The 26,575-nt window shown below is 37.4% G+C and overlaps 1 protein-coding gene across 5 annotated transcripts in view; it reads right to left on the reverse strand.

The window, feature by feature from the left end:
- The window catches only part of TP63 (tumor protein p63), a 273,034-nt gene extending 246,485 nt beyond the window's left edge, over positions 1-26,549 (reverse strand). For 3 of the 5 annotated variants that reach the window (XM_010850705.1, XM_010850704.1, XM_010850709.1), the window contains exon 1: positions 25,952-26,549. In XM_010850705.1, the coding sequence (XP_010849007.1) occupies positions 25,952-26,013 (62 nt within the window). In that variant the 5' untranslated portion in view covers positions 26,014-26,549. Of the gene's footprint in view, positions 1-24,702 lie in introns of all 5 variants that reach the window. The other 2 variants (XM_010850706.1, XM_010850707.1) reach the window with 2 other exon arrangements.
- Positions 26,550-26,575: the final 26 nt, after the last annotated feature.

Below are 26,575 nucleotides of genomic sequence, written 5' to 3' on the forward strand. Positions count from 1 at the left end.
GGTGTGATTACTCACCTAGAGCCAGACATCCTGGACTGTGAAGTCAAGTGGGCCTTAGAAAGCATCACTATGAACAAAGCTAGTGGAAGTGATGGAATTCCAGTTGAGCTGTTTCAAATCCTGAAAGATGATGCTGTGAAAGTGCTGCACTCAATATGCCAGCAAATTTGGAAAACTCAGCAGTGGCCACAGGACTGGAAAAGGTCAGTTTTCATTCCAATCCCAAAGAAAGGCAATGCCAAAGAATGCTCAAACTATTGCACAATTGCACTCATCTCACATGCTAGTAAAGAAATGCTCAAAATTTTCCAAGCCAGGCTTCCGCAATATGTGAACCGTGAACTTCCAGATGTTCAAGCTGGTTTTAGAAAAGGCAGAGGAACCAGAGATCAAATTGCCAACATCTGCTGGATCATCGAAAAAGCAAGAGAGTTCCAGAAAAACATCTATTTCTGCTTTATTGACTATGCCAAAGCCTTTGACTGTGTGGAACAAAATAAACTGTGGAAAATTCTGAAAGAGATGGGAATACCAGACCACCTGATCTGCCTCTTGAGGAATCTGTATGCAGGTCAGGAAGCAACAGTTAGAACTGGACATGGAACAACAGACTGGTTCCAAAAAGGAAAAGGAGTACGTCAAGGCTGTATATTGTCACCCTGCTTATTTAACTCATATGCAGAGTACATCATGAGAAACGCTGGGCTGGAAGAAGCACAAGCTGGAATCAAGATTGCCAGGAGAAATATCAATAACCTCAGATATGCATATGACACCACCCTTATGGCAGAAAGTGAAGAGGAACTAAAAAGCCTCTTGATGAAAGTCAAAGTGGACAGTGAAAAAGTTGGCTTAAAGCTCAACATTCAGAAAACGAAGATCATGGCATCTGGTCCCATCGCTTCATGGGAAATAGATGGGGAAACAGTGGAAACAGTGTCAGACTTTATTTTTGGGGGCTCCACAATCACTGCAGATGGTGATTGCAGCCATGAAATTAAAAGTCGCCTACTCCTTGGAAGGAAAGTTATGACCAACCTAGATAGCATATTGAAAAGCAGAGACATTACTTTGCCAGCAAAGGTCCATCTAGTCAAGGCTATGGTTTTTCCTGTGGTCATGTATGGATGTGAGAGTTGGACTGTGAAGAAAACTGAGCGCCGAAGAATTGATGCTTTTGAACTGTGGTGTTGGAGAAGACTCCTGAGAGTCCCTTGGACTGCAAGGAGCTCCAACCAGTCCATTTTAAAGGAGATCAGTCCTGGGATTTTTTTGGAAGGACTGATGCTAAAGTTGAAACTCCAGTACTTTGACTCCCTCATGTAAAGAGTTGACTCATTGGAAAAGACTCTGATGCTGGGAGGGATTGGGGGCTGGAGGAGAAGGGGACGACAGAGGATGAGGTGGCTGGATAGCATCACTGACTTGATGGACGTGAGTCTGAGTGAACTCCGGGAGTCGGTGATGGACAGGGAGGCCTGGTGTGCTGCGATTCATGGGGTCGCAAAGAGTCGGACACGACTGAGCGACTGAACTGAACAAACTGAATGTAAAACTGTTATAAACATGCCTATGCAGATTTTTGTGTGCATATACATTTTCAACCATGTGGGAAAAATACAGATGAGCACAACTGCTGGATCATGTTTTAAGAGAATGTTTAGTTTTGTAAGAAACTGCCAAACTATCTTCCAGAGTGGTTGTGTCATTTTTGTATTTCCATCAGCAATGAAGGGAAGTTCATGCCGCCTCCTATTTTTGCCAGTGTTTGGTGTTGTGTTTTGCTTTTGAGCTATTCTGATAGATGTGCAGTGGTATCTCACTGTTTTAATTTTCAACTCCACAATAACATATGTTGACCATCTTCATATATGTCTAATTGCCATCCGTATGTCTTTCTTTGTGAGGTATCTGTTCAGGATTTTTACCTACTTTTTAATCAGGTTATTCACTTTAATACTGAGCTTTAAGAGTCACTGGTATATTTTAGATAACATTCCTTTATCAGACGTGTCTTCTGCAAATATTTTCTCCCAGTATGTGACATGTCTTCTCATCTTTTGGGGCATTGTCTTTCACAGAGTTGAAGTTTTAATTTTAATGAAGTCCAGCTTAGCAATTATTTAATGAATCATGCCTTTGGTCTTCTACATAATAATTCATTCCCATACCAAGGTCATGTAGATTTTCTCCTGTTGTTTTCTAGAGGTTTCCCAGTTTTAAGTTTTACATTTAGGTCTATGATGCATTTTGAGTTAATTTTTATAAAAGGTGTGGATGTTTGTTTATCTTAGCACCATTTGTTGAAAGATTATCTTTACTCCATTGCATTACCTTTGTGTGCATGCATGCTAAGTTGCTTCAATCATGTCCCACTCTTTGCAACCCTATGGACTGTAGCCCACCAGGCTCATGGACTGTAGCCCGCCAGTCCATGGGATTATAGAGAACACTTTATTTCACAATGGCTTCTCTTCCCTTTCCCTTCAATGGGGGCTTTTACTCAGATCCTCATAGTGAGGTTCCAGGTAGAAGCCCAGAAAAGAATGGGTTCAAGTAGAAGCCTAGGAAAGTATGGGTCTCTTCTAAGACTGCAGAACAGTCTGGTAAGCTAGTGGACACTGCCTCAACTAAAGTGATCACTTAATTAATTAAATGATCCCACCACTTTATGAAATTTCCTGCAGCTAAGCAGATCTCTACTATGTCTCTCTCTGACATGAACCTATGTCTTCAGGTTTTATGGTGGCTGCTTGTTCTGCAACCCCATTTTTCTAATGGGTACAATAAAATATTTTGATTTTTCAGTCCAGCTTTGTCTTGTAAGAGAAGTTACATCCTCTGAGCTCCCTGTGTATTGGAGGTAAATTAAACCAGTAGTCTCTCTAATTTTTAAAGATTTTGTAGAAGCAGATATCTTAACTTCCATTTAATTGTGTTCCAATAGACTAAAGATGGGTTTCCCTGGTGGCAGGAAGTAAAGAATCTACTTGCAGTGTGGGAGACCCAGGTTCGATCTCTGGGTCAGGAAGATCCCCTGGAGAAGAGAATGGCAACCCACTCCAGAATTCTTATCTGTGGAATCCCATGGCCAGAGGAACCTGGTGGGCTACAGTCCATGGACTCGCAAAGAGTCAGACATGACTGAGCAGCTAACACTTTGACTTTGAGACTAAAGATGGCTTTAAAAATTATGACAATATTACTTTCAGTTCCACAAATTCTGTAAGTCTATACAAATGTTAACTATGAAATTTATTGCTAACTAATTATGATTTCTTGCTTGAAATCAGTATAAAATTCATTGCAGGGGGCTACATTTCAAGAGCTATCGCATGATCTTTCTATTCAGGTGTTCTCAGTGGAATGTAAAAGCAAAAATTTGGCTTCTCTCCACTAATTCAATTAAGATCCCTTCTAGCTCATCAAGCTGAACAAAAAATTATGTTGAGGGCATGAGACAATGGAAAATAAGAGGACATGACATGAAAGAGTGGGTGTGGGAAATTTTATGTTAAAAAAGCAGAGTCATTACTTTGCCAACAAAGGTCCATGTAGTCAAGGCTATGGTTTTTCCAGTAGCCATGTACGGATGTGAGAGTTGGACCATAAAGAAAGCTAAGCATGGAAGAAATGATGCTTTTAAACTGTGGTGTTGGAGAAGACTCTTGAGAGTCCCTTGGACTGCAAGGAGATCCAACCAGTCCATCCTAAAGGGGATCAGTCCTGGGTGTTCATCGGAAAGACTGATGTTGAAGCTGAAACTCCAATACTTTGGCCACCTGATGTGAAGATCTGCCTCATTGGAAAAGACCCTGATGCTGGGAATGATTGAGGGCAAGAGGAGAAAGGGACGAGAGAGGATGAGATGGTTGGATTGCATCATCGACTCAATGGACATGGGTTTGGGTGGACTCTGGGAGTTGGTGATGGACAGGGAGGCCTGGTGTGCTGTGGTTCATGGGGTCACAAACAGTTGGACACGACTGAGAGACTGAACTGAACTGAACTGAGTGTGAGTTGAAATCTCAGTACATGAAATTTCTAAATAAGTAGGTCATTAATGCAAATATGAAAGGACTTTGTGATTTTTAAATTTTCCAACTTATTCTATTGCCCATTTTTTAGGATGTTTTTAGATAGATATTTTTTGAAAAAAAGCCATTGCAACATTGGCATATCTGAGAATTCTAGTCTCTTGGAAGGTAAGCATTGGTAATATATCTCTCCCACAAAGATTCAACTGAAAAATACTTCTTAAAATTACTTGTCAACTCAATGGAAATGAGTTTGAGCAATCTCTAGGAGATAGTGAAGGACAGAGAGTCCTGGAGTGCTCCAGTTTATGAGGTGACAAAGAGTTGGACATGACTTAGTGACTGAACAATAGCAAAATTATTTTATTCAAAAATAAAACACACACACACACACATATAAATATGCTGTGTATATATGTGCTCAGTTGCTTCAGTTGTGTCCAACTCTCTGCGACCCTATGGACTGTAGCATGCAGGCTCCTCTGTCCATGGGATTCTCTGGGCAAGAATACTGGAGTGGGTTGCCATGCCCTCTTTCAGGGGATCTTCCCAACCCAGGGATTGAACCCAGTCTCCTAAGTCTCCTGCATTGCTGGCAGATTCTCTACCTGCTGAGCCATCAGGAAGCTTAATAGCTTTTTACCCTTTAGTAAATATTCTAAATAGTAACCTCGGATACTTTCATGTTCTAATATCAAAGGCAGTAAACAAAATAATCATACTTTATTTCTAAAATAAGTAATTTTCCTGACCTATAGCATGTGAAAGAAAATATAACATCTTGTTTCATATACATTTTCATTTTAATAATCTATATTTTCACTTTGTCATGAATGAACTTTTGTCATTTGTTTCTTTGAAATGCTAATAAATTGAAAAATCAAAACCTTCACATTAACATTTTTTTACTTAAGTAAATATTTCTTATGTTCACTGGGATACTTCGACTGGTTTTGTACTTCAAGACACATTGCTGGCAAATGGAGCTCGTGCTTTCCCAGGTTTAGCTAATAAGCACAAAATTGTCTCAAGTAAATGGGAGATTATATATATACCATTTTCTACATATAACAAGTGGACTTCCCAGGTAGCACCATGATATAGAATCCACCGGCCAATTCAGGAGACTCAAGAGATGCAGTTTCAACCACTGGGTCAGGAAGATACCTTGGATTGGGAAGTGGCAACCCACTTCAGTACTCTTGCCTGGAAAATTCCATGGACAAAGAAGCCTGGGGGGTTACAGTCCACAGGGTAGCAAAGAGTCATACATGACTAAGCAGGCACACACACAACTGAACACAAACACACACTCACATTAATAAGAAACATGCATAAATAGAGGATCTAATCATCATTTGATTATTTAATCTCTTTAGCCCTAGGGGAAGGTGGGCTTAAATTCAACCATTTCTTCCCTAAGCACAAAGAACCACATGAAAGACTTGAGATGCTTCTCTCTAACATACTCTTTTGGAGTTAAAATAACAAAGACTCAGAATGTGTTTATATTTAATTCCTTAAAAATATAAGGAACTTATATTATAAAATATAATATATTATTTTGTCTATAGTTGTCTATAAAAATTATAGACAACTAGGCAAGCATCTTATAAATGAAACATTGTTTGGGGCAAAAGGTTTAAGAAAATTACAAGAATTTTTGCTTAATAATTACAGCTCATAAAAGCTATCATAGCATATATCCAAAAAGGTCTAGTGAAAGTAGATTCAACAGAGACTTTTGGAATTAGGCTATTAAAAATTTTTTTTAATATAAATTTATTTTATAACAGCCTTCCCAGGTGGCTCAGTGGTAAAGAATTCACCTGCCAATGCAGGAGATGTGGGTTTGATCCCTGGGTCAGAAAGATCCCCTGGAGAAGGAAATAGCAACCTACTCTAGCATTCTTGCCTGGGAAAATCCCAAGGACAGAGGAGCCTGGTGGGCTACAGTCTATGAGGTCTCAAAGAGTTGGACATGATTTAGCAACTGAGCAGGCATGCAATTAATAATAAGAATGCCCCCACTGCCACCACAACCAGCAGGTTCCATGATGTGAAAAGAAATCTATGCTTGTTATGATTCAATTGGCCTACATTTAGCAGATAATTATTGAAAAGAATTTTAGGAGAATTCTATAAGGTAGTTATAATAGTGACATATAATAGGACAACTCAGAAACTGAGAAATAACATGAAATGCCTTTTGTGAGTAAAGCAAAAATAAACTTGATCTCATTGGCAAAGTCACAAAAAAGACAGAAATGATCTCAGGACAAAAACAGAGTGAAATCTAATCATTTATAGTAACATATCTCAAGGAAAACTGTGTAACCAAGGTAGGGTAGAGTTTGTTGCTCATTGTCAGGGCTGAGGAGCAAGAAGAGAGGGTATGTTCTACTGGATCTTCAGCTCCATCCTGGCACGTGTATATTCTGGCCCAAGAACACAAGTATCTATATGGTTCTTTCAGTGTGTTTATCTTTATGGAGTTAACTGTATGGAGATGGATATATCAAGCTATCAAATTATTCACTGACCTCCATTTTTCTGCTATGGCATATTCATCGAGCAACATCCTGAATCTATTTGCTATTCTTTACAATATGTCTACAAGAGAAAAATATGCTCATCAGCCAACGGTATTCAAGATGGCCATATTTCCCACTGTAAGAGATGATACCTTGGCTTTCTCATTTTCATCATCAATCCTAGTGTTAACCAAGAAATGATCTTGTGCTAAAACATCAGCTCTCTAAGCTTTCAAGTTTGAGAGCTAGCTTTGAGTTGACATATATTCACTTAGGTAATGCCCTACTGTGGAAACCAGATGCCCTTCTATGGATGACAGCCAGGTCCCAAATAAGGTCCTTTTCAGTAAACTTCAACACTTCCATTAGTCATCTTTGGATCATTGATCTAAAATAGTAGTATCATTGATACTACCACTTTTTATCACCTTAGTATAAAGCATCATCAATTCTTATTCAGAACAACAGCCACAGACCTGGTCTCTACAATCTGTTTCCCACATAGCACACAGCCAAAGTAATCCTTTAAAATATAAGACAATAACATTCTTATGAGAGAAAGTCAACCCTTGTACACTCTGCAGCCCTGCTCCCTAACAATTGATCTCATCTCTTATCTCCCCATTTTGCCCACTCTGTTCCAGCCACTCCAGTATCCTTGGAAATCTGGGGGAATTCTCTCTCCCTCAGATTTCTTCCTTATTTTCTTCAGATCTCTCTACTCAAAGGTAACTTTGTCTGAGAGGATTTATTATATGGCATCCTATTTAATGTAACACTCCCTCCAACCTGTCATTATCACTACATACCCCTTATCCTGCCTCAGTTTTATGCAGAGACTCAGCACTACCCAACATACCATGTGCTTATTTGTGAACTAAAGATATCAGTTCCATGACAGTAAGGATGAGTTTTTGTTCATTAGTGCCTGGAATAGGACTTGATGCATAGATGGTACCCAGTACATTTTTAAAATCAAAAGTTGCAAGAGAAATGTGTAATAATAAAGGCTACTTGTTTAGCTTCTAGGAATCTGATCTTGTCTTTGCCCTCAGATTGTTTATCTATAAAATGCAACTAATAATAGCTTTGTGGTTCAAATACTACATTTGAAAGGGTTTTGCATAATTAAACCCCAAATAATTAGAAGAGATTTGGATAAACAAGGTATCCAGGCTTATCACACTGACCAGCTCTGTAACTTTGAGTCAGAATCTTTTTAAGTCTCATAGTCCTGATGAAAGAAAAAGAAACTTCTTTTTTCCATCAGATTTTTTCACTCATTTTAAAGAAACTGTATCTTAGTATCAGGAAAAGCATCCCTGAGTAAGGATTATTAACTGCTTCTCCATAATTCATTCAATCAACAAGTTATTCACTAAGCATCTACATGTGCCAGACTCTTTTCTAGGTTTTTGGGGTAAATCAGGCGACAAAGTCATCAACTATCCTGCCCTCATAAATATCCTTACCTTTCATTATGGAGAGACAGGTATGAAACAACAAACATAAGTAAATGAAGTAGCATTTTGGAAGGTGATGTGTTTTATAAGAACAAAATAGTACAGTGAGGAACTGGGGCTTAGAAATGTGGAAGCGAAGAGGTTGAGGTTGCAATTAATTAAGAGACCATGACATGTGAGCATACATTATCACTGAAAGAATTCTCTTCCTCCTTGGCCTTTATCTTTTTTTTGATCAAAAACTTGATATTATAAATATATTTTGCTTAAAATTATAGAAACTATGTAGTTCCACTGGATTAGTTATTATAATAATAAATATTTGAAGAAATATTATTGTAAAAACCTTTGAAATTGGTTATTTAATTATTTCATGCAGAAATCTGTAAGCTTCTTATGAAATGGAGTTAATCTCATAGGGTTTCTTAGTACTGCTTTCTTTAAACGAAACACTATTTCCATTGCAAATGAAATAAATAGTAATATCTTTAAAACCCATACCTATTCTTTAGTTCAGTTGTTCTGAAACTTGTGGTTTTTAGTGCAAACTTTTCTATTCTTAAAAACTACTAAAGCAAGGGGTGGAGAAAAGACAAAAAGACAGAGGTGTTTTTTAATATAAGAAAAAGTCCCATTATCTGGTTTTTGCCTTGCTATGGTGGGGCTGCATGCACAATGACCAGGATCAGGAAAATGGCAAAAGGGATGTTAGGTTTCCTAAGAACAACCACATAGAGACTAAAATGACTGTCTAGGCAAACACAATCAATTGATCCTCTCTGTCTGCTTTCTGGATTGTAGTATGTGACTAGAAGAACCACCAAGGAAGACCTGTTGAGCTGGGCCCTCTAAGAGGGAGGTCATTGAAATTAGCTTGTGGGTCCTATTTAATGACTTTGGCCAACCATTTCTCACAGAGCTGAGGCATACAAAGAAGTAAGTAATTTTTTCAACAGTTACTCACAGTGTCACCAGAGGTTTCCCTGGTGGCTCAGATGGTAAAGAATCTGCCTTGAATACAGGAGACCTGGGTTCGATTCCTAGGTCAGGAAGATTTCCTGGAGAATGGAATGGCTACCCACTCCAGTATTATTCTTACCTAGAGTATTCCATGGACAGAGGAACCTGGAGGGCTACAGTCCATGGATTCGCAAAGTCAGACACAACTGAGAGACTAACACTTTCACATTTACAATGTTAGAAAATTTTAATGCTCCAGTAAAGACTTGATTTGGGGGATGTCCCTAACTGAGAAAAATTCCAGAATGACAGTGCACTCATTTTTAGCCAGAAGTCTTGAACTGAAGAACCATATCATCTTGGTTGCTATCTGGTTACAGTGACCCTCCTCCTTGAGTACTAAAAACTATCCACCTGCAAGCTGGCATAGAACACACTGGCATCTATTTGTCAAGACTTCTGGAGTTCTTGGAAGTGACAAAATGTGACACAAACACTATTATTTATAGTCTGTCCCTGTTCAATGAAAAGGATCCTTGGGCTGAAGCTGCCAAGAGTAGTATTAGTTACCCAACCTGACAATTTCATTTTAGGGTTCTTGTTGGTTGAGACCGAACAGAGTTCTTTAGGTAGTAAAAATCATGACGCTCCCTTAGGACTGGGTCTTTTAGATCCCAACTGCCTCTGGTTTCCAGTAGTGTTTGCACTACACATGTTCTCAGATGGTTTAGCATGACGAACAAATACATTTTATCCACGAGGGTTGGATAGACTATGGATGTGGCCAGCTAGCACCTCCAGTCTCAAACCCAATTCATTTGCCTTTCTCACTTTCTTCAGCTTTTCCCCCTAAGATTTATTTCTGTTGCTATCTGGATATGAATTCCAATATGTCAGGTTCCTGCCTGCTTTCTGTCTCCTATTTGGTCCTTTATTTGATCTGAAACAATGTATCAAGTGATGGAAAGATGGATAAGGAGAGAGGGGGAGAGAACACAAACATGAAAGTGTAGAACAAAAACATTCCAACTGAAATAAACAATTGTCAAATACCTATTAAGTCCACTACTCAGTATTAGACATGGTATTGACTATCTATTCAGAAATAAGTAAGAACTTAGCTATTTAAGAAAGTAAATATAAATACCTTTAGAGAAGCATACAGTTCTATGGCATATCAGAAAAGAAAAATAAAACATTATTTGTGATGATAAAAAAAGCTTTATTCACTCATTCATTTATTATGCACTTGTAAAGTACCTACCATATACACTAAATGAATAACAAAGTAAACAAGACTATCTCTCCCCTTGAAAGTTTAATAAGTTGGTTCTCAAAGTTCAGTGTGCATCAGAATCTCCTGAAAAATATGTTAAAATACAGGTTGCTGGGCCACAATTCCAGGTTTTTTGGATTTGGTAGGGCTCACACATGGAGAAGGCAATGGCAACCCACTCCAGTACTCTTGCCTGGAAAATCCCATGGACAGAGGAGCCTGGTAGGGTGCAGTCCATGGGGTCGCTAAGAGTTGGACACGACTGAGCGACTTCACTTTCACTTTTCACTTTCAGGCATAGGAGAAGGAAATGGCAGCCCACCCCAGTGTTCTTGCCTGGAGAATCCCAGGGACAGGGGAGCCTGGTGGGCTGCCATCTATGGGGTTGCACAGAGTCAGACACAACTGAAGTGACTTAGCAGCAGCAGCAGCAGGGCTCACACAAGGCCTGAGAATCAGCATTTATATCACATCCTCAGGTGCTACCATTGCTCTGTTTTCAGGATTATGGATGGAGAACTACTTGGCTAGACCAATGCTTGTCAAATTTAGTGTTCATGACTTTATCCCACTTGAGTTCTCATTAAGATGCAAATTTTCATTTAATAGGACTGATGTAGGAGCCCAAATTCTGTAATGTTCCAGGTACCTCACTTTGAGTAGTGAGGGTCTAATAAGTGAACAGACACTTGTAAGGAAATATGTACAAAAGACACTATGAACTGAACAGTAATTGAGACAAACTTTGAAGAAGAGAGAGGTTTTTTGCAGGGGAACCTGTAAGAGTGAACATACAGTACAGGTTCAGTGAAGGCTGGGAGTGTGAGAACGGTGAAGAGACAATAGATTTTGAGCAGAAATAGAAGTGTGAGGTGCTATGATTTGGGACTGTAATAACTTCAGGTAACAAGGAAGTCCAAGACCCGGTTATGTGGGTCAGTAACTAGAGCGGAACAGAAATGAGAGCTCCTCAAGTTGAGGAAGCCAAGGAAATGTGAGCCTATGTTATAGGAAAGACATCAAAAGGATATTGAAGTTTCCAGAGTTGGCATAAGTAAAGAAGAAAATGGAGCCAAGCTACAGAGGAGACGCTCCTAAAGTCAGTGTATTGTCATGGGGTTCAGTAAATCACATTGATGAAGAGGTTTCTAAACACATGAAATTGCTGAGTGATAGTGGGTAAACACTGATCTGAAAACAGTGGTGCTGAATATGAAATATATTAGGTCCATCTCTTGACCTTCTCAATAAAAAGGCTTTGCTTCTACTGAAGAACAACGGGCAATGTGGGTATTTTCAGGGAAAGAATGGCTTTCAGTTAAGACAAGCTACCTGGGGGAGTAAAAGGAAAGAAATGTCAAGGTCAAAATATCACACTGGCAAAAGATATCACATTAGTAGAGTGGAAACAGGAAAATAGCAGAATTAATTTTGGGTAGAGTTGAGAGTACGTGGAAGAGGATTACGTTTAAATCAGTAAATTTCAAAACAGGAATTAGGGAATGAGGGGTTTGTGAGTTATTAACAGCAATGGGGGAGCAAAAGTGGAGATTCAAAATAAACAACAAAAGGAATTAAAAGAGAGTTTTTGAGGTTAAGCCATCTTGAGTTTCCAAACTGCGCAATTCCAGGCTTTCAAAGTTGAATCCCTGTTTGTGAGGTCCTAGTTAGGATGGTTGAAACTCATTTATATCCAGAGGCAGAATAGATTGTTTCCAACATTTTTCCAGGGTTATTTTAATGGTAAAAATAATCTTTGGAACACTTCCTCCATTTATGTATTTATTGGTTGTGCTAGGAGGCTTGTGGGATCTTAGTTCACCCACCAGGGATTAAACCCTGAGCCCACAGCAGTCAAAATGCAGAGTCCTAACCACTGGACTACCTGGGAATTCCCATACTTTCTGTCTTTAGATTCAAACCATTTTTCTAGAATTTAAATAGTTTTTAGTGTTTCTAAACATTAAAAAAAAATTAGGACAAAAATCATCCCTACACAGATGCCATGCTCAGTCACTTCAGTCGTGTCTGATTCTTTGAGACCCCATGAACTGTAGCCTGCCAGGCTCCCCTGTCCACGGAATTTTCCAGGCAAGAATACTAAAGAGGGTTGTCATTGCCTTCTCCAGGGGTCTTCCCAATCCAGGGATCAAAGCCGGGTCTCCTGCATTGCAGGCAGATTCTTTACCATCTGAGCCAGTAAGAGTCTACTGAGAATTAAGGTATGACTATAGAAAAATAATGCTGTGGTAATCAGGAGCCTACCTATCTCCACCAGTGTCTAGCCATTGTAACCTGGGCAGATTACAGAGCCTCTCTGTGCCTCAATGTCTTCATCTGTAAAGATAGAAGCTATCACCTATACTTACTATGTGCCAGTTGTTGTCTTTAAGTCCTTTGTGAAATTCACTCATTTAATTCTCAAAGCCACTCAGTCAGATAGGTAGACTATCATCATGCATGAGAGAACAAACACAGAGATTGCTAGGAGATCTAACTATTGGCAGAGAATTTGATTGGCAGGATTGGCATCCTGGTCACTAAATCCAGCCTCTTAAACATTATGCTGCTGTCTCTTGGGTAGCAATAGATAATACTAGTAAGTACCTCTTAAGGTAATTTGAGAATTAAATGAGTAAAATTAAATATGTAAAGTGAATAGAACAGTTTCTGCTACATAATAAGAATTCCATAAATACTCGGTATTTAGTGGTTTCTGTCATCCTCATTTTCTAAAAATACAGGATTAAAAGTTGAAATCTTAGAAAATTTGTAATTTTTATAATTATCCTAGTTAATGAAAAAGTGTTAATTAAAGTACATGTCATCTATTAAATTAGCAAATTTTTAAAATAATATCTAAACAGGAACTCCAGAAAAATGTATAGACATACCCTTGTAAAGAGCAATATTTTCCAAAAACTTGAAAAAGTATATACACTTTTATATGCCCATCCTCTTACTTCTTAGGTGGCAGCATATTCTGGGTGAAACAGCAAAGTGTTTAGATTAGATAGTCCTGGTTTAAATTCTGACTCAGATAAAAATGAAAATACAAAGACTTCCTTCCACATACTAGTTAAGTCATCTTGGTTAAGTTAATTATGTTTTTGAGCATCAGTCTCTCGTCTACAAACTGGGTCTCTTGCATTGCAGGCAGATTCTTTACCATCTGAGCCACCAGGGAAGCCAGTTGGATTTTAATTCCACTCCTACTTTCTAGCTCTGAGGCCTTGGCAAACTTAATTTCTCAGTACTTAGTTCTTCATTTGTAATACTGTCTAAGTCATCAGGGAAGCCCAACATTGGTAGATTATACAGTAATTTGTATAGATTGAGCATGTGTTAGTTTGCTTTCTTTAAATATTTGTTTCATTAAATGATCCCAAGAAAATAAGTTTAAAAGGTGGCTATATACTATTTTTAATTTATAATAGCCAACCTAAATGTCCAATAAAGGAAATAAATGTACTATAATAATTTGCCTTAATATGATATAATTCTTATGCATTACTTATATATTTGATAAATACAAAATGTATGGAATGTTCAGTTCAGTTCAGTTCAGTCACTCAGTCATGTATGATTCTTTGTGACCCCATGGACTGCAGCATGCCAGGCTTCCCTGTCCATCACCAGCTCCCAGAGTTGCTCAAACTCATGTCCATCGAGTCGGTGATGCCATCCAACCATCTCATCCTCTGTCATCCACTTCTCCTCCTGCCTTCAGTCTTTCCCAGCATCAGGGTCTTTTACAGTGAGTCAGTTCTTCATATCAGGTGGCCAAAGTTTTGTAGTTTCAGCTTCAATATCAGTTCTTCCAATGAATATTTGGGACTGATTTCCTTTAGGATGGACTGGTTTGATCTCCTTGCAGTCCAAGGGACACTCAAGAGTCTTTTCCAACACCATGGTTCAAAAGCATCAGTTTTTTAGCACTCAACTTTCTTTATGGTCCAACTCTCACATCCATACATGACGACTGGAAAAACCATAATTTTGACTAGACGGACCTTTGTCAGCAAAGTAATGTCTCTGCTTTTTAATATGCTGTCTAGGTTGGTCATAAGTTTTCTTCCAAGGAGCAAGCGTCTTTTAATTTCATGGCAGCAGTCACCATCTGCGGTGATTCTGGAGGCCAAGAAAATAAAATCTCTCACTGTTTTGTTTGTTTCCCCATCTATTTGCTATGAAGTGATGGGACCAGATGCCATGATCTTTGTTTTTTGAATGTTGAGTTTTAAGCCCACTTAAAACTTTTTCACTCTCCTCTTTCACTTCCACCAGGAGGCTCTTTTGTTCTTCTTTGCTTTTTTCCATAAAGGTGGTGTCATCTATATATCTGAGGTTATTGATATTTCTCCCTGCAATCTTGATTCCAGCTTGGCCTTCATCCAGCCTGACATTTCACTTGATGTACTCTGCATATAAGTTAACTAAGCAGGGTGACAATATACAGCCTTGAAGTATTTCTTTCCCAATTTTGAACTAGTCCGTTGTTCCATGTCCAGTTCTAACTGTTGCTTCTTGACAGGCATACAGATTTCTCAGGAGGCAGGTAAGGTGGTCTGATATTCCCATCTCTTGAAGAATTTTCCATAGTTTGTTGTGATCTACACAGTCAAAGGCTGTAGCATATTCAATAAAACAGAATTAGATGGTTTTCTGGAATTCTCTTGCTTTTTCTAAAATCCAACAGATGTTGGCAATTTGATCTCTGGTTCCTCTGCCTTTTCTTTTTTTTTTTTTTTTTTGAAACTAAATAGACATTTCTCCAAAGAAGACATACCGATGGCTAACAAACACATGAAAAGATGCTCAACATCACTCATTATTAGAGAAATGCAAATCAAAACCACAATGAGGTACCGTTTCACGCCAGTCAGAATGGCTGCGATCCAAAAGTCTACAAGCAATAAATGCTGGAGAGGATGTGGAGAAAAGGGAATCCTCTTACACTGTTGGTGGGAATGCAAACTAGTACAGCCACTATGGAGACAGTGTGGAGATTCCTTAAAAAACTGGAAATAGAACTGCCATATGACCCAGCAATCCCACTGCTGGGCATACACACCAAGGAAACCAGAATTGAAAGAGACATGTGTACTCCTCTGCCTTTTCTAAATCCAGCTTGAACATCTGAAAGTTTTCAGTTCATGTGCTATTGAAGCTAAGCTTGGAGAATTTTGAGCATTACTTTGCTAATGTGTGAGATGAGTACAATTGTGTGATAGTTTGAACATTCTTTGCCATTGGAATGAAAACTGACATTTTCCAGTCCTGTGGTCACTGTTGAGTTTTCCCAAATTTGTTGGCATATTGAGTGCAGCACTTTCACACCATCATCTTTTAGGATCTGAAATAACTCAGCTGGAATTTCATCATCTCCACTAGCTTTGTTCATAGTGATGCTTCCTAAGGCCCACTTGGCTTCGCATTCCAGGGTGTTTGGCTCTACATGAGTGATCACATGATCATGGTTATCTGGGTCATGAAGATCTTTTTTGTATAGTCTTCTTGTATTCTTGCCACCTCTTCTTAATATCTTTCAGTCCATACTGTTCCTGTCCTTTATCGAGCCCATCTTTGCATAAAAGTTTCCCTTGGTATCTCTAATTTTCTTGAAGAGATCTCTAGCCTTTCCCATTCTTTATTTTCCTCTGTTTTTTCCATCTATCACTTATGAAGCCTTTCTTATCTCTCCTTGCTATTCTTTGGAGCTCTGCATTCAGATGGATATATCTTTCATCTTTTGCCTTTCACTTCTCTTCTATTCTTGGCTATTTGTAAATGTCCATATTTGTATATGGAAAGTTCTTATGTAATTTATATAATAAAATATTGAAATTATTTTATGATAATATGTTAAGTATAAAAATTATGGAGCTAGAAGGTGATATGGAAAACAACTGTTTTATTAGATTTGTTTTGCTGGCTTCTAATATTGTTGAGAACATGGCATTTGTCTGATAATTTTTGGTATCATTAATATCAAATCACAAGTACTTTTATCTGAGTGTTTCATTTGAGAATACCTAAGGTGCTCTGACATTTATCTTCAAAGATCTTCCTTTATCCTGGTCTTAATTCAGATAAAGCTAAAAGATCTATAGTAAAAACTGATACTTAAAAACTTTGAATTTTTAAATTTCTTATTATGTATTAATTTAGTAAATATTTACTGAACATTAATGAATATTTTTTTTCATTTCAAATAAGCTTAGACATTTTAAGACTTTATAATTTCCCTTTTTCTATTCCTCCTTGTCACGCCAACCAACAGTATTTATCAATTTATTTAAATATTTGCTAATTTATAAAACTCCTTCAAAATTTGCTTGGCAAACCAGATAAAAAAACACTTTTCATAAAATCCATATGTTACATATTTTGTCAGTTTTATTGGGTGTTTTTCTTTTTGATAGTGGCTATCATAATTTCTCTCACAAACTGCCCTAAATTTACTTTTGCAGAGCAAAGTTTAACTATTTTTTTAAAGTGTTTTGTGGTATTTAAGCTTTCTCAGGTATGTTCTGTCTTCTCAAGAAGTGAAGGTATATAGAACATCTATTAAAAAAGGAAAAGTAGGGAGGGGAAATGATTCAAGATTTTGATGTAAAAATTATATATACATTTTATGTGGAAAGATAAGGTGGGTCCTCAAATGACAGAAGAGCAAGCAGTGCTTTCAGAGACAAGACTTTCACTCCGTGAAGACATGATTTAACCTAAGGGTCTATCAAATGTGTTAGTGCAAATGTAGCACCTAGGATGGCCTACCTTCACACCAGTGCTAACATGAAGCGAAGTCATCCACCGAGAGCTCTTCACTAAGCTGAAAATATTCATTCAAGCCATATCAACCTCTACAGTATACTACAAAATAGATTATGCAGGTGCAAAGACTTATCATTTTAGATAGTATCAACTGGGATCCTTAAAAAATTCATTAGTTTGAAAATCCTATAAGAAAATTTTTCACTCATTGCCTGAGATAAGAGGGTTTAAAAGAAAAATAAAATGGAAACATACATCTTATTAGCACTTTTTATTTAGGGGAGGTTGTGATGAAAAATTTGGAAGAAAGTGAGCTTTCTCATGGAAAGTTTCAATGAATAAAATTACATAGTTAAGAAGTGACACTACTAAGTTCAATCATAAAAATGGAAGTTCCCTGAGTCAGAAAGGAAAAAGAAAAGCTAATGCTGAATTTCAAATAAAAATAATTAAGACTTGATTTTTTTAAGGAAGCTCTAAAAATTGACCACCTTGATGAAACGTCAAATGTATTTGGAGGATAAATTAAATTCAATCAATAATCTTAAGACATAACATACTTAACTTAAGAAACAAAAGTGTTGATCGCAGCATTATCCCCACCATGAATTTGTATGTATTCTATCCAAATCTATACTGCCTCAATCTATACCATTATACTTAAAACAAAAGAAAACAAACAGCCAAACAATCCAACAAAAACAACAACAAAACCCTTACACTGAAAATCTACTCTAGGTAACCATGCAGCTGATTAAATTGTCACAACAATTTTCAGTTTTGTACTTCTCAACTAAAAATGCTTTATCAGTCTTATTATTATGATGCTGGCATTGCCCTCAATTATAAAAGAACTGCTTGAGTTAATGGAAAGTGAGAATGGGTGTTTGCTATTCAACTTGATATATTAAGTTTGCTCATTTGAAACAACAGAAAAAGGTATAAGAGATTAGAAAGTGGCAAGGAGATTTTTGAGTCCTTATAATTTGACTTCTAAGCTTAATGATTTCATTCTGAACTTCAAAGAGGCTAATTTATAATAAAAAGAGAGACAGATATAAGTGGAGAATGGAAGGCAAACAATAAGAATTGAGTGACAATCCTCTCCCTCTAAATTATTCCCCAAATATTATGGCTTAAGGTAAAACAGAAATGTTAATAACTGTCATTTCCCAAACCGTGAAAACCAAAAAGTACACATCACCCCATGTCCATGTCTCATCCTATTTTAAATGGAACAAAGTGACTTTCAGAGGTTGGGAAGTGCATAATTACATAGACTGGAGTCTTTGGACTTTGATCATAATTATAGTGCTTTATCCATCCATCACTTGTTGCTTGAGGACTATTTCTTGGTGAATTCTTTAAAGGAGATAGAAACCCTGTCAGGACAAATTTGAGCTGCAAACAGCTAATCAAAAACTTGGCTCTCTTGACTTGAAACAGATTGAAAATTGCCACTTTAATCTCACAATCCATTTGGCTTTTAAGTAGAGTGAGAACATGAAGTCTCTTTTTGGAAAGGCATGCATCTCCCATTGTTCATATCACTGGGTACCTTTTTATGAGCTTCAACTGGGATATTCAGTCCAAGTTCTCCTCCCTGCATAGAGTGGTTCTCAAAACTGGGTGTGTATACAAGCAAATCTTCTGGGGTGCTCGATAAAAATGCTGCATTTTGCATGCCTTCCCCTCATGCTCAGTTTCTCAGAGGGTGCCATCAGTGTAACTGGAAACCTAAAATTAACTGGGAACCTTATAGCACAGAAGGCCTACAACTATTTCCCCCCGAGTGGTCTGAGAAGTACATGAATCAAAATTATTTTTGTTTACAGTGAAATTCCAAGGCTCCAGATAGACTTACCAAGTTATAGTTTCAGGTTTTTGAGTCTCGGCTCTCTGAATTCCTAACAGCATCAGAAGTGAATGTACATATTACTGAGTTTTCCTGAGTGTGAATTTGGGTGTCAGTTTCAGTTACTTCCTGAAAGTCAAATGTATTTCCCTAAAAACCTTTTTGAGGAACCTTAACAGAGGCCTCCCTAGTAGCTCAGTTGGTAAAAGAATCTGCCTGCAATGCAGGAGACCCAGGTTTGATCCTTGAGTAAGGAAGATCCCCTGGAGAAGGAAATGGCAACCCACTCCAGTACTCTTGCCTGGAGAATTCCATGGACTGAGGAGCCTGGCAGGCTACAGTCCATGGGACAGCAAAGAGTCAGACAGGACTGTGTGACTAACTTTCACTTTTCACTTTTTTTCAACAGATGCTACTAACCAAAGTCACTTTTCCAACTTGCAGCCTTCATGGTGGGTGCTTTGTATTTGCAATTCTCAGGCTGCACATCCAGGGCCTTCTACCCTCTCTTGTACCTCACTGTAGTATTTCGATGCATGAAGTTCTTCCTTAAAGCCCTGAGGTCTAGGACTGTATCCTACTCATACCGTTTATCTTTCCCACTCAGCACCAAGAAAAATAGATAAGCTCATGAAATATTTTAGTTAAACAAACAAATCAAAACAAAACAAAAAAAGGTTTAGGTTCCATATCTACAATTTGATGATAAAAATTCATTACCTAGTGAATTAGTTTCCTATTGCAGCTGTAACAAAGTGTCACAAACTTGTGGCTTAAACCAACCCAGATGTATTATCTCACAGTTCTGCAGGTTGGAAGCCTGAGACAGATTTCACTGGGTTGAAATCAAGATGTTGGCAGGCCTGTGTTCCTCCTGGTGGCTGTTAAAGAAAATCTGTTTCCTTGCTTCTTCCAATTTCTAGAGACAGCCACCATTCCTTGGCTCCTGATCCCCTTCCATCTACAAAATCCATTGAATCTTCGCTCACCTCATATCACTTTGACTTTCGACCTCCCACTTTCACTTTTAAGGAGTCTTGTGATTATATACCACTTGGATAGTCCAAGATAATCTACCTATTATAAGATCAGCCGATTAGCAGCCTTAATTCCATATGCAACCTAATATCTCTTTGCTGTGTAATATAACATATAATCATGTGTAATATAACATAGTTCCATAAAAAACTAAAAATAGAGCTACCATATGACCTGCAGTCCACTCCTAGGCATATATCTGGAGAAAAACATGATCTGAAAAGATACTTGCATTCCAATGTTCACTGCAGCACTGTTTAAAATAGCCAAGACATGGAATCAACCTAAATGTCCATCAACAGAGGAGTGAATAAAGAAGAATCTAAATCTTCTAAAAAGAAATAATCCAGATAAACTTATAAAACAGAAATAGACACAAAGAATTCAAGAACAAGCTTATCCTTCCAGGGGGAAGGATGGGGGGAAAGGATAGACAGGGAGTTTGGGATGGACATGTATGCACTGCTATATTTAAAATGGGAGGCCAACAAGGACCTACTGTATAGCACATGGAACTCTGCTCAACATTACATGGCAGTCTGGATGACAGGGGAGTTTGGGGGAGAATGGATACATACATATGTACTGCTGAGTCCCTTTGCTATTCACCTGGAAGTATCACAACATTGTTAATCAGCTGTACCTCAATACAAAATAAAAAAAGAAGACACGACTGTTGCTAGAGACCATTATTTTGCTTGCCTCATCCGTCCTGCTGAATCAGCTACATAACGTGTTGAATAACACTTTGTTACTCATAAAGTTCTATATGGATCTAATAAAATAGTATGTTCTGTGGTAGAAAGCATTGAATGGGGGAGAGACTTGGATTCTAGGCTTGGTTCTGCTACTGTTTTTGTATGTGATTTTAGGCAAGTCCCTTAACCTCTCTAGGTTTTAAATTTCTCAATTCTAAAGCAGAAGAATGGAGATAAATCAACATCATGGGGCAGGACTCATAATCATCTTTGTGCTTAAAGATCATACAGAGTGAAATAAAAGCTAGGTATGCCTGCATGAGGACACAGTTGTTGCTGGGAAGGAAATTCTAGTTCACCAGTGTGCTGTACACACACTAGTTGTTGTTTAGTCACTAAATCATGTCCAAATCTTTTGTGACACCATGGACTGTAACCTGCAAGTCTCCTCCATCCATGGGATTCTTGGGGCAAGAGTACTGGAATGAGTTGCCATTTCCTTCTCCATGGGATCTTCCTGACCCAGAAATCGAACCTGCATCTCCTGCACAGCAAGTGGATTTTTTTTTTTTTTTTTTTTTTTACCGTTGAGCCACCAGGGAAGCCCCTATATACACAACAGTAGAACCTAGAAGTACACTAAGTGGATGCATTTAAGAGTTTAGTGGGTTATTATTTAATTCTCAGCATTTTAGCTATGAACAGTAGACTAGAAGTTGTTATCCCTAGGTAACTTACCAGGAAACTTTGATTTGGATGGCTAAAGTGGGTTCCATGAAAGTCACATGATCAGTTAGTGGTGGCGTTAAGACTATTACCCAGATCTTTTGGTAAGTCCTATGTGCCCTCAGCTGACACACTTCCCTGCCTCTCTGCCATTTAAATGCACTCACAGTTCAGGAGCTGTGTACAGAATTATACAACATTTTACTCTTGGCTAACAACCATTTGACATTTATTCTAGTGAAAATTGTAAGGGTTGGAGGCAGATTTTTCTTGACTACAATTGGGGACTACATTAGTCCCTGTTGATAAACTGCATCTTTATTGTACTTCATGAATCAATTCTCCCTGCCCTCTGCCTTTCTTCATTTCAAGTACTGATGTAAAAGCTATACAGATTGCAGCATGTTGGCTCATTCCTTTCAGTCAGACACAGAAACTGAGTGATTATGGAACCGGCTAAAATTAATGGATTAGCTGTATTAAAAATGGTTTGCTCATTGAAATGGATGGATACATCCTAAAATGGCATCAAAATTATATTATTAAATGATTTATTAATTTTCAAAGTCTCCATGTGTACATAAAGAACACTATGGGCACATTTTTCATTTTTCTACTGGATGTGATCCTGAAAGGAAAAAGCATTTGAAAAAAGTAAATTAAGAGAGTTTAATAAAGGGACTATTGATGAAGGGAGAAGAGATATGGTATGACTTTTTGGAGTTAGCAGTGACTAAAAATTGTTACACCCCTAAGTTTGAAGGAAAAGGAGAGTAGAGAGAAGTTACTCAAACTCAAGATACCCAGACCTGTGGTAAGAGCCCCTGTAGACCTACAACCTTTAGTGGAAAACCCCACGGAGAAACAGGGAAGCATAAACCCCCAATTCATCCTCTTCCTGTCCTTTGATCTCCTGCTAGAGGTACCCACTGATAGAACCCAAGAGAAAACAGAAGAGAAAGGAACTGCTTCATAAGGAAGTCTTCATAAGTCAGCTTCCTGGGATTCAGAACAAAAGGATGTAGGACGGATGTGGAGAAGCAAATTGAAGACACTCTACACAAACACTGCATCTTTATGAGATTGTATTTGACAAATAAAATGATCCTCCACTGTAAATTCATTATCATCCACAGCCCTCCTTGTCCTTTGGGATATATTTAAAAAACACAGTTTAAAAAATTGACCTTTAAGCCAGTAAAGCATAAAATTCACAATCAATATGTAATTTACACAGGAAATACTTCTTACTCATCCATAGAGTACTTTAACAGTTTAAACGTCTTTGAGTAGAGGGTGACGGAAAAAAAAAAAAAAAACAAAGAAACAAACTCAAAATCATTTTACCAGTGGTTCAAATTGTAATGTTTTACTTTCTCTTATTTTAGTCCTCAGCTATCATAATGTTTCAAAATTCAATCTTGATTCCTTTTTATCATTTTAACTGGTTAATCTTCAAAATGACATTTGGAGGAATTCAATCTGTCTTTTAGAATTACTTGGTTAAAGAGATCTATGTTAAAAATGAGGTGGCAATTCCAAAACTAATTATGAAAAAAGGCCCAAATTATAACCCAAATGATAAATTAACAAAATTTAACTCCTAAAATGCTAAAATTTAGATTCATTTTGAATATTTACAAATAAAAAATAAACAGAACTCATTGATTATGGTTTTAATTTATAAGGAAATGGTATTTTACCGTTTGGCTCTTGTTTATTAATTTCCACAATTTCATCTATTTTTTTTAACAAATTAAGGTAGCAATAAAGTCACAAAACTGGTGATTTGTCTACCTTTTCCTCTTGTATATAGCTTAGATAGTTTCAGTATCTTTCCATATCTTTGATTTTCAGAAAAGTTTTTGTAAAAACTACAGTAAATTAGCATCCACATCAGAGCACAACCAAATGCATAATATGTTAATATGTTCAGGTGCAAAGGGCAAAAAAAGCAAAAAAAAAAACTTAGAAATCTAAATTTTAACCGAGAGAATGATTACCATCATACTTTGAAATGTATATTAAAACTGGCTTTTGGGGAAATGGCATTAACATTCAGTAATAAATGATAATAGCAGCTCTCATTTATTGTATTCTTTGATAAAAGGAAATTCATGCATTAAGGTAGCTTACAGCTAAAAATAACAAGAAATCCTGTTCTTTCCTTTTATGAAAATTCTCTTTTATAACTTCTTTCTAAAGACAAGGTCAGGAAAAAGACAAATTTAACTATGTAGATGACTATGATTATGGAATGATTAAATTTGGTCTTACTTAAAATAGATTTTGTAAACTGAGAACTACAAGGATTGTCTGCTTAGAAAAACCAGCTCAAACCCATTCACTCCTGAGGAATCAAACAGAATATTGTTTGATTCTTTCTTATAGTGATATTCCAGTTATTCATTCATTTATTCCCTAAACAGTCTAGACAGAAAAATATAAAAAATATAATAATTCAGAACTTGAAATATCTGACAGTGGTTAAAAATATGAGGAAAATGTTCATTATTAAATACGTAAGTATTGTAGAGTTAAACATTACAGCCATACCTTGTTCATTTTTGTATTTCCAGTGCCTTGATCAGAGTAAGTAGATGGTTGGCAAGGAACATTTTTCTTTAGTTTATTTTCCAATTAAGTTTTAATGACAAATGGGAAGTAGATAATCTTACCTAAAACAATTTATTTGGCAAATAAATGTTCACTGATCACTCAGCACCACCATCTCACAGCTGCCCAACATGAACCCCCTTTCCCCAAAAGTGACTCTTGCCATTAAGTTCAGAGATTCAGCAGAATTTAAAACATTTTTAAAGTACTATTATCATTTTAAATTTTACAGTCTGTCAAAAATTGAGATGATATTTGCTCCATCAACGGGCAGGTTGGTAAGACACTCTGAAAAGCAATTTCCTTGTGTATTCATATTTACAGGCTTCCCTCATCAATCATTAGAAATACACCTGGACAGAGGTCTTCGTGACTGACATGCAGGTTGCTAGTCAATAGAAGAAAGTTTCTTCTAGACCTGAGGTAGATCCAAGCACCTACTTTAAAAAAGATGTCCTCAGGGGACACATTATACAGCTAATGTTTCACCAGAATTATCCTCTTAGAAATATTCTTCCAAAGATTTTATTGAAGTATAAAATGTTGAGGCTGGAAAAATTTTGAGAACTAGAAAATCTTTAATATTTCTCTCTTTATCCACTCACTCCACAATGCCAACAAAATCTTATATAAGAACATGAATTCTAGAGCCATTCATTTTTGCTACTATTGTTTGCAATGCACAACAAGGCAGGAATCAAATCACCACACACATTTCTCACTTCAACCTGGAGAACAACGAACTTGCTTTCTCTCTCTTTCCTTTTTCTTCTTTTCTTCTCTTACTCTCTCCACCATTCCATTCACGTTTCTCCCTTTCTTTCCTTCTTCTGCCTTCTCACACAGTCCACCAGAAATATCACAGGGAAAGAAGTTGCGTTCATAGGGTTGGCCAAAAAGTTCATTTGGATTTTTGTGTAAGATGTTATGGAAAAACCTGAACGAAATTTTTGGCCAAAACAATACATCGTCTACATTATTGTTTACATGGTAATAACTCATATTAATGAAGAAAGATCACATGGCCTCTTTAATTGCCTGGGCAATTGGACAGTGAGTCCTGGCCAGAGAACCTACTCTGCTGCTGAACTGATTCTCTCCTAGGCACTCGTGGTGAATGACAAGTTAACCCTTTTGGAACCACACCGTTTTCAACAGCCAGAGGACCTCCCTCATTAGTCTCAGAAAATAAAGTATGACATTCCAACATCAAATCTCATGCTGTTAAATTAACAACATCACACTGCTACATACAACTGGAATATTTCCCATAACTTTATGACTGGAAAAACACTGTTCAGATTTCATTTACCAGTTTAAAAATAGCAGCCTCTAATTTGAAACACGTACACACACACACACACTGTGCACACTCACTAATATTCCCTCTTAGTGCTAGGCAAACATTACTTCCTATAAGCAGAAATACAATTCAGGATAATTATAAGTTTTAAAAGTCGGATTTGTCAAAAGATGATGTTTGTTTTGAAACAAATCAAGAAGAAAATATGCTATAGAGCCAAAATGACAAGCCACAATCTGTTTAGTATAACAATGGCTATTTATCTATTTTTTATTGCATAAATCAAAATTATTCTGTGTTTATTTTGACTTGAAGATCACTCACAGTCTATTATGTCCCTGTCCAATGAAATGTCTTCTACTTGGGTGGGTGAGTGCTGAGCCTGGCAAATAACAGATTTTAAACATCTTAAAATGGTGTGACAATTTTCTGAGACATCATGGGAAGACTGTCTTCAGACTTTGTTACTTTGTACATTCAGATAGGAACTAAAAAGGAAACCTAGAAGAGATGCCCACAGACCACTTTAAGTCCACAGAAAGTGCAAAATAATATCACTGTGCTCATAAACAAAGAGAGGCTGCTCTTTGAATACAGCAGAAACACTCATCATACACAAGGCATTCCAATTAAATTTTGATAGAAGTTTATCTCACGTTTAAACTCACCGCTGGATGTAAGGGTCGGGACAGTACTGTAGGGTGGCACACCGTGAAGTTTCAAAATTCATTTCCTTCACCTCTCTTTGATATCAATAAATGGAGAAAAGTATATAACATATACACATATACCTGTGTATGCATAGATATCGAGCCAGGAGGCTCAAAGCAATAGGGTCAAATGCTATCAGACATAGACGTGTAGACACTTTCCCCCTTCACACATATTTGAAAAGAGGCGGAGCGTTTCTCGATTTGAACCAATGAGATTCATCAAGTGATTAAAACACCAGAAACAGTCGAATCTTACCAGCTGGGCATCCTCTCTAAAGTTGTTCTTCCTTTTCTACTACGGCTTTAGAGTCCTTCATGTATAGTGGCCACACTCGTTGGCAATTTGGAGTCATCTCTGAACTTCTGGTCTCTCTGGTGATTGGATGCTGGCATGAATGGCATCAGAGTTTAATTTCAGCAGCCAGGACTTTCACAACAGAGCAGAGCTAATGAATGTCCACCCTGCTCCAACTAATTAATGCTTCCTCGTATCTGCATACTGATTTAATTTGAGGACTTCTGTGACTGCTTCTGGAACTAAGTATTTCACAGAGCTGCTTAGGGAGCTTTTTTTTTTTT

The sequence above is a fragment of the Bison bison genome, unplaced genomic scaffold (assembly GCF_000754665.1).
Source record: "Bison bison bison isolate TAMUID 2011002044 unplaced genomic scaffold, Bison_UMD1.0 scf7180017864294, whole genome shotgun sequence".
Taxonomy (NCBI): domain Eukaryota; kingdom Metazoa; phylum Chordata; class Mammalia; order Artiodactyla; family Bovidae; genus Bison; species Bison bison.